This window comes from Ciona intestinalis, chromosome 3 (assembly GCF_000224145.3).
Source record: "Ciona intestinalis chromosome 3, KH, whole genome shotgun sequence".
In the NCBI taxonomy this organism is placed as follows: Eukaryota; Metazoa; Chordata; class Ascidiacea; order Phlebobranchia; family Cionidae; genus Ciona; species Ciona intestinalis.
Genome location: NC_020168.2, coordinates 6,514,136 through 6,523,123, shown reverse-complemented (window position 1 = coordinate 6,523,123; position 8,988 = coordinate 6,514,136). Strand labels below are relative to the sequence as shown.

Below are 8,988 nucleotides of genomic sequence, written 5' to 3'. Positions count from 1 at the left end.
GCATGAACCTAAAAGTGTAAAGCGAGTAAATAAAGTTTGGGAACCACTGCTTTATATGCAGATAAACCGCGATTATGTGTTTTTTTAGGTGAAGTGCTAATATAAGAGTGAGGAGCGATGCTATTAGTAAATTGGAACCAGCAGAGATTGTAATATAATAGTTCAAAGTACTGCCCGGTCGAGATTGGATGAAAGCCAAAAAATATTGTTTGTTGGCACCGCACGAGAACCAGAGTTTCATTACGTCACTTTTCACGAGAATAAATTCACATCGATTGCTTCGCTTGTTAGGTGTGGAATGTATGCTACCGCATGCGTCTTCCTTTATTTCCTACGCCGGCGCAGAGCGTAAAAATGTGACGCTCATACACGAAGTTTCGATCTCGTGGTTGGTTGGGCAGTGGGCACATTCCTCCCGATTGTTATATTATGAAACGTCATAATTAATAGTTACGTTGCAATAGGACAAGTGACAGAACAATTGAACGAAAATTTGTTCCAATTCCAAGCGAATGAATGTAATATTGAATGCAACGCGTGTGTGTGCGTCTTAGCCCTTTCTGGCTGCGTGCGTGTCTGCGGAAAAGGGGGCTGTCATGACAGCAAAACAGCCCCCCTGGTTGCGCCCCTGATGTTATACTTGTGGGTGGGAACTTGAGTTACTTATCCATGGTTGCCACTCGCATGCCCACAGTCGAGTTGCTGAAAATATTGCAGTGTGTGGATAAACTGTAACTTAACGCTTCCTGTGTTTCCAGATATATTTGAAGACTTTTTGTCACCTGCAAGTGCTGCGCAACATCTTTTACATTCAGCTGCCTCAAAAAGAAAACAAGTTCTTCAAAAAACTATGGGATTTTGCTACAGGTTGGTTCAGTTTTATAATGGGTTTTGTTGGTTACATCAGGTTTTAAACCAGTGGATGTGTTAGAACATCTTTATTAGGAGGCATTTCGCAAACTTTGCCAGTCATGCAACACACCAGCGACATAGGGTTTTAATTATGGCATTTATAACTAAAGTTGTATTTATTGAAAGGAATATCATGTGATGTAATACAGGCTCGTGAAGTTGGTGAAAGAATCGCCATAAAAATAAAAATAGAACTATTGTAAAAATAGACTAAATCAAGATGTATAAAACATTAAACTTGTTTAAATTTGTCCCATTCTCCCCCAGTGTCCTCACTGATGCTGCAACATCGGAAGAGTTAATCCGGAGGCGGGACGGAGCTCTCCACATCATTGGATCACTTGCTGATACCTTGCTTAAGAGGAAGATGTATAAAGATCAACTTGAACTGATGTTGAGGACCCACGTGATCCCGGAGCTACAAAGCGATTATGGCTTCATGAGGGCTCGGGTAAGTCAGGTTTACTATTCGTATTCATTGAAGTTACTTTGGTGGATAACGTCTTTATGATATGTAATAATGTATAAGTGCAATTAACAATTTAACTGTGGGGCATAAATAATTTGCTAAGTCTTCACCTCATAGGATAAAACGATTTAATTGTAGTTCTCCAGCAGAACTTTAGCTTTTACCGAATTGTTTCCATTTTACTGAAATATTTGGAGTTAACAATGCTATCACTCACAGGCTTGCTGGGTGGTGCAACACTTCAGCGAAGCAAAGTTCAAGAAAAAGGAAAATATTATAGCGACTGCTGAAGCGTTGAAACATCTTCTTCTCAACGATGGGGATTTACCTGTAAGAGTAGAAGCCGCAATGGCATTGCAGGAGTTTTTGTCCGAGCAGGAGATAGCTGAGAAACATTGTGTGCAACATGTGAGGCCTATTATGCAAGGTCAGTTATATTCTAAAAAATTTCATTTGTAGCTTGTGTATATAATGTGGTAACTTTTCAACCTAGAAATTTACTCTGGTATTTGGTAAATATTTTTAATTTGCCACTAGAAATTAAGTTTTTATTTAATAAATGGCGCCAGTGTCACTCAATTTTATGCCATCCTGTTTGAGTGAGGTCCTCTTCAAAGACCTAGAATTCAAGCCAAATTATATCCCATTACCCCAACACCCGTGGCGCTTATGTGTATAGTGCAGCTCTGTCCTGGACTCTTCATGTTTTGGACTAATTCTCGTTACACTTGCAACCAGTGGCACAGCCAGAAAAAAATAAAGGGGGGGGGGTCGCGACACCCTAAACCCCCCTGGCTGCGCCACTGCTCGCAACGCTATTTTACACACGCATGATATTATTCATCACGCATGATATTATTCAGCTTTGCTGCAACTCGTACACGAAACTGAAAATGACGATCTCACGTCGATTGTGCAGAAGGTTATTTGTCTTTATTGTGAGCATGTTATACCTTATGCTGTGGAGATTACCCAAAACTTGGTGAGATACTGCCTAATTATGGAATAAAGAAATATATCTACAATATGTTTTTAAGTACTATGTATTCTTGATTATATGGGTGAGGTTTTAGGATAATGCTTACCAAGTAACCTAGCGTAGTACTATTTGTCAGAGTTGACATTAACCAAACACATAAAGAAAAGAGAAGGAGAAAAAGTAGAGTGTTTCTTTACTAATTTGGGCACCTTGGGACACGCAATTTGGGCGAAGCCCAGTTGTTTTTTGCCCCATTTACATCCCTGCTCCTAAAAAGTATTAGGAATACCTACACACAAGCAAACATAGCTAAAACAACTAGGTTTTATCATAATATAGCCCTTAATCATTGTACTTATTAATCCACACAGACAGCTACGTTCCTCAAAGTAGTTGCAAGTTGTAGCGGTGACGCTGACGGGGCAACAGGTGACGCTGGGGACAATAACGATGATAAAGCTGTCACTGCCATAGGGATTCTCAGTACCATAGAAACCGTGCTTGATATGATGGAGGAAGAGAGGGAGATCACGCTTCAACTTGAATCAATCGTCGCTCCTCTTGTTGCTCATGTTTTAAAGACCAGGAATATAGGTGCGTCCTGCGTGCAATGGCGCAGTCAGAAAAATAATAAGGAGGGGTGGGATTTAATAAAAAAAAATTCAAAAATAATTTTTAAATTTTTTTTTTTAATTTTTTTGGGGGGGTTTAAAAGGGTGGTTTGCGACACCCAAAACCCCCCTGGCTGCGCCACTGGGTGCTTGTGTTTCGATTAATATTCTGTATGGGTGAAGTCTTCAGTGCGGCACACCTGAGATCTAGGATGTACATGTGTGTGTGTGTTTATAGTGTTAGGGACACGAAATATTTTTTCATTTTGTTTTGTCGACTTTTTTATAGTTATTGCAGATTTTTTATCACTTTGTAATTATTATTGTTTAACTGGCTAGAGTATTAGTATTACGGTAATATACATTTCTGTTAGCTCCCCTGACTGGCATAATATAATCTATACAGTTATGAAAAGCTTACTATAAGTTATTCCCAGATTATTATGAAGAGATCTGCTCACTCATGTATTCCCTCACCTGCCAAGCGATATCTCCACCAATGTGGGAAGCCCTGCACCTTATATCGGAAGTATTCCAGGTAATATATGGGCACCAAACCTGGGGTGGGAGGGTGGGCCCATCTGAAGTATTACAGATGGTATATGATAATGCAGCTGTTTAGCTGTACTACATGTTATGTTGTATTTAACCATTGTATATACATATATATGTTATTGTGTTAAATACATTGCTGTGTGTAATAATAGTTACATTATATATACCATGTTGCAGGGGCGTATACAAGGGCGGGGGGCAAGGCGGTCCGAACCCTCCCCTCCCTGAATATTATTTTAAAAAAATATATATTTTTGTAAAATCAGAATACCTCCTCTTAGAAAATAGTAAAGCAGTCATATTATTGTAGTTTAAAACCAATCTTACATTTTTCTATTATGTGTATTATTATTTAGTAAGGTATGTTAATACATTATTCTACACAAATAGGTTGTTAAGCTTGGTAATACAATACTATATGTCATGATCCAACCATAGAACTTATATTTATTCTAAATTGAAACCCCAACATTAAAAACTTGCAACTGGACTTAACTTACCGATAATCCAATCAAACCCCATTATTAAAACTCCCCATTCATTCAGGAGGACGGGTTCGATTACTTCACTGATATGATGCCAGTCTTACACAACTTCTGCACTATTGATACTCCAACATTATTATCTAACCCTAAATACTTGGAACTTATATTTGGGATGTGTAAACAGGTAACATGGAAGTTTTATGGAATATTTAGATTGTGGTGTTTAGGCGCCTAATACACAACTGTATTATTAACTGTCTATAAACTACTTCAGTGGTTTTTTTGGGGAATGGAATAATAGAACTACATGAATGAATGAATGTAAATCCTCGCGTGGCCGGAAAATGACAGTCGTTATCACACGGGTTTAGCACCTCGTGCCAGCTTACGAGTTACCATGTATGTTACTTTGTGGGTGATTATTTTTTTTGGAATTTTTCATTTTTTTTATGTATTGCTGATAATTTGGACAACCCATTAGTGACCACACTGACCACTGGGTTGGAGCAATTGTCGTTAAGTGTCTTGCCCAAGGACACATACGCCCAGAATAGTGGCAACGTCCCTTGAACCCATCACCTCTGGGTTACAGGCAGGCGCGCTAACCACTATGCCACGGCTACATCCCAGACCTCAGGTGTGCCTCACTGAAGTCCTGTCCATAATAGTCAATGAAATAAAAATATCAAAACATATTCTTGTGTGTAGGTTCTTGCTAAGGAAAGTGGAGAAGACCCTGAATGCCACGCAGCTAAACTACTTGAGGTGATAATCTTACAATGCAGGGGACAGATTGACCAGGTTTGTCGTTGTGAATGAATGTTGGTGGTTATATGTGATTATGTGTATATATACTGGGTCACTGGTATATATTGGTACATATGAAGTGTATGTCATTACTAATGTATATGGATGTCATTTTCATAATTTACTGAAACGTAAAGCAACGGGTATTAGCAAAAAATGGCAGTTGTTACAGCACAATATTGCTAAAATACAGATTAGAATAAATCCCTACTAATAAGTATAATATAAATAGTTAAATTACTAGACTTTTCCGTCATCCCTACTTTATATGTTATTTCTATTTAATGTTTCTAGTTATACCTCCCTCTAGTGTATCCCGTTATTTGTCGAAGTTGCGTTGTCTCGGTTGACGAAAGAAGTTAAGACGAGTGAGCTTCGAACCATGTGTTTGCAAGTTGTGAGTATGAGGACAGTTTTAAATATTTCTATAAAATTTTTATGTTGTTTAAAGCAAAGTTTTGTAAATTTAACTTTTGCTGTTCGAAATCTCATTTTTTAAACTAGTTTTTTCTTTATTCCCGTTTTTCCAAAGATTGAAACTATATATTGGATATTTTTTTTCGTTTAATGTTTTTTCCCAAAGACTTGTATAAATTTTTCAGTGTTGTTATTTAAACTGCTTGTACTACTTTGAAACTTTTTAAATTAAAGTTTCATTATGTTTTTATTCTAACTTTTATGTATCAAAAATCACATTTTCAATACCTAGTTTCAAAAATAATATTTTTTTATAAAAGTGTTTCAACATTTTTACCCTAAACTGAAATAAAATAATTAAATTTCTAATTAAAGTGCGCAACATGCAGATATATTTGTCTAAATATGAATAATTTCATGGCATCAGGTGATTGCCGCGTTATATTACAACCCCACATTACTTCTACAAACATTGGAGAGCATGAGGTTTCCAAACACGACCGAAACAATTTCCGAACAATTCTTCCGACAGTGGATTAATGATGTCGATTGTTTCTTGGGGTGAGTTGTGATGTCATAATACTAGTTGTGAGTCTTAAATTGCATTTATTACAAATAAGGTAATAAACAGTCGTTTGCTGGCAAATTATTCTTTTTATTTCATACAGGTCAGAGTAATACTTATTAAAAAAAAATTAAAAATGAATTTCTTTCATTTAGTTATAGAACCAGGCCCTTTTAGAGTAATATGAAAACAAAAGCACATTTAATTCGTTCATGCCAGAGTAATATATATTTAAAAAATCTTAATTTACTGTCAGAACTTCACCCATTTATAAAATATAGAAATATCCCACTGCATATTTTAACATTATACAAGAAACACACAAACTAATATTAACAATATCCTTACCCCCCCAGTATCCACGATCGACGAGTATGTGTGCTTGGTATTTGTACCTTGATGGATCTCCCTAATAGACCAGCTTGTATCAACGAAATATCGAGCCAGTTCATCCCATCTCTTATAATGTTGTTCCAAGGGTTGGTACGAGCTTATAAAGGTAATGTTGGTACGAATGTCAAAGTAACTCTTAACCCGCTGGCCTAAATCCCAGGTCCTCGACAAGGACCTCACCCATAAAAAAAAACTCTTAAGTTACACTTGCCACCATTTAACTCTAGTTTACCAACCAATAAAGCTGTTGATACACCATGTCTTTACATTGAATGAAGTCCAAACCTTTTGAAAGCGTTAATCCCAAGGAAGTCAGCTTTTCAGTATCGGGTTTCATTATAGGATCCCATTGTGTGCTTAAGAGAGAATCCGCTCATTTAAAATACAGTCTTCACCCAATAAAAACCTATTTGCCCCATCTCACCCACATTACCCCTCATCCTTGCAGTACAAAAAGAGGAGTCATTTAGCATGGCTCTCTCTATCCTTCTAAACACCTGAAAGCATAGAAACTTTGTTGCCCAATCCCCTCATTACATTTTATTTTCCCATCTATATTAACCTCCCCTCCCCCCCACCAGTACAAGGAGGGGGAGTATCCATTGTGTGTCCTCCCTGTAGAATCTCACCCGTATAGAATAGCTTAAGCTGTTATAGGTACAATAAAGTCTTCCCATTATAACCCCTATCCTCCCCCCATCAGTACAAGGAGGGGAAACATCCAGCAACAGCTCCGATGATTCCTCGGACGAAGAAGACGAGGAGGAAGTTTACGAACAAGCGGAACTCGCATCTGATGAAGACGAGATTGACGAGGAGTCTGCCGAATATTTGGAGATGTTGCAAACCAAGGTGGGTGCAGTGTTTCACATTTTTTATACCAGTTTTTCCAAAAGTGATTTATACTAATGTTTCCCAGTGTTTTTTATCTGTTTTACCAACAATTTTTTTATTTATGCCCAAATTTTTTTTAATGCTGCAGACTAAGATGGGTGGCTTGTACACTACTGTTTTTTTTTATTATCTGCCAAGGTAAAGTGTAAAATAATATAAAAAGTTTAGGTAATTTTATTTATTTTATAGTCCTCGTTAATTGAGTTTTTTCCAACGTAGTTTATACCATTTTTCCCCAATGTTGTTTTTATCTGTTTTGACAAAATTTTTTAAGCCTCATACAAAAATGTAATTTATTCAAATAGTCCCCAGTGTTTCCAAACATGATTTATACCAGTGTTCCCTAATGCAGTTTGTGCCCAAATTTGTATTTGTTTTTTTAATTCACTTTTTATTTAAATGTTCACTTAAATTAAATTTTTCTCAATTTTTTTTTTATATTTTTTTATTTTTATAAATATTAAAATAAATCTTTAGTTATGTTCAGTTAGATTTGAAAATATGAAAGCAAGCAAACAAGTCTAGGGTGCGAGTAATAGACAGGCTGCCATAGGTTAGCACTTAGCAGTTGAGGTTGTTTCAGGAAAAATCATCTGATACGAGTTCTATTTATTCCGATGAGGAGACAGACCTTGAAAGTTTCAACAGCATATTGGAGGACTCCGATAACGAGGTTGAGGAGTTTACGATCTTCAAGAACGCAATGCAGTGTGAGTGGAAGGGAAGGTTTAGTATTAGCAGTGTTGAGGGTTGTAGTTGAGATGGTAGAACCATGCCTCACAGTTATTGAATCTCTTTTAGTGAGTGTCTATAAACTGGTTCAGTGATGGTAGAACCTTGGATGTTGGAGTAATAGTCTAATAGACCTACAAACCAGGTGTCAGATGTGCCTCATTGAAGAGCACACGCTTGTATATTAGAATCTCTAGTATTGAGTCTCTTCAGTTAGGATTAGATGGTAGCTATACCGCTATGTGTGCCTTACTGAAGACATCACTTTTATAAAATAAAATCTTTTTGGTTGAGTGTCTAAACCTGCTTTAGTGGGGACTAGATTATAGTACCCTGGGTGTTGTCGTAATAGAGCTACATTCCAGGTCTCAGGTGTGCCTCACTGAAGACCTCACCCTTATATAATAGAATCTATATGATTGAGTGTCTATAAACTGCCTCAGTGGGGACTAGATGGTAGCACCCTGAGTGTTGGGTAATAGACTTGCTTCCCAGGTCTCCCATGTGCTCAGATTTTATATGTTGTGTACAAAGACTCAGTTTTAGGTAATAAAAAGGCCCAGAAAACAACTTGAAAGAGAACAAAAATACAGAAAGTTTAAAATTTTTACAAAACAATAAAAATTAAAAAATAAGACAAGGTATAATATGACAACACAGAGACATAAAGTACAGAGTTAAAATATATATAGGTCGTAAAACAGCAGATAAAAGTTAAATAAAAATAGAAAATAGACAGGGATAACATGCAAACAGTTTAATAAAATGTCAGGAAAAAAAAAGTTTAAAAAAATAAACATAAAATATTTTTATTTTTATGGTCCGATTCTATAAATTAAAATACGCACATAAATATCATATAAATAAAAGATAGAGATTTAATAAATAGGATGACGAAGATGATGACGACGACGACGAGGATGAATTAGGAGCGGAGGGAGAAACGATGTTGGAATCTTTTCCAACATTATTGGAAGCGGAAGATGCGGCGATTGACGAGTTTGTCGCGTTCAAACAAGTTCATATTTGTAAGGGTTGGGTGTGGGCTTTAATAATTGGTCAGGGTATAACAGTAAAACACACTAATTGATTGTGTTGCCACCTACGGGTTATAATTCTTCCGGCGCCGTGGCTCAGTGGTTTAGGCGCTTGCATTGAAACCAAAGTGT

The 8,988-nt window shown here is 36.8% G+C and overlaps 1 protein-coding gene across 1 annotated transcript in view; it reads left to right on the top strand.

Annotated features, from left to right (window-relative positions):
- LOC100175483 (importin-7) overlaps window positions 1-8,924 on the top strand; it is a 14,157-nt gene extending 5,233 nt beyond the window's left edge. Inside the window, exons 10-22 of the mRNA XM_026833637.1 lie at window positions 759-867; window positions 1,180-1,363; window positions 1,601-1,808; window positions 2,245-2,363; window positions 2,732-2,954; window positions 3,409-3,509; window positions 4,073-4,195; window positions 4,720-4,812; window positions 5,129-5,215; window positions 5,663-5,796; window positions 6,157-6,299; window positions 6,897-7,045; window positions 8,709-8,924. Coding sequence (XP_026689438.1) covers window positions 759-867; window positions 1,180-1,363; window positions 1,601-1,808; window positions 2,245-2,363; window positions 2,732-2,954; window positions 3,409-3,509; window positions 4,073-4,195; window positions 4,720-4,812; window positions 5,129-5,215; window positions 5,663-5,796; window positions 6,157-6,299; window positions 6,897-7,045; window positions 8,709-8,909 — 1,874 coding nt within the window. The 3' untranslated portion in view covers window positions 8,910-8,924. The remainder of the gene's footprint in view (window positions 1-758; window positions 868-1,179; window positions 1,364-1,600; window positions 1,809-2,244; window positions 2,364-2,731; window positions 2,955-3,408; window positions 3,510-4,072; window positions 4,196-4,719; window positions 4,813-5,128; window positions 5,216-5,662; window positions 5,797-6,156; window positions 6,300-6,896; window positions 7,046-8,708) is intronic.
- The last annotated feature ends 64 nt before the right edge of the window (window positions 8,925-8,988 follow it).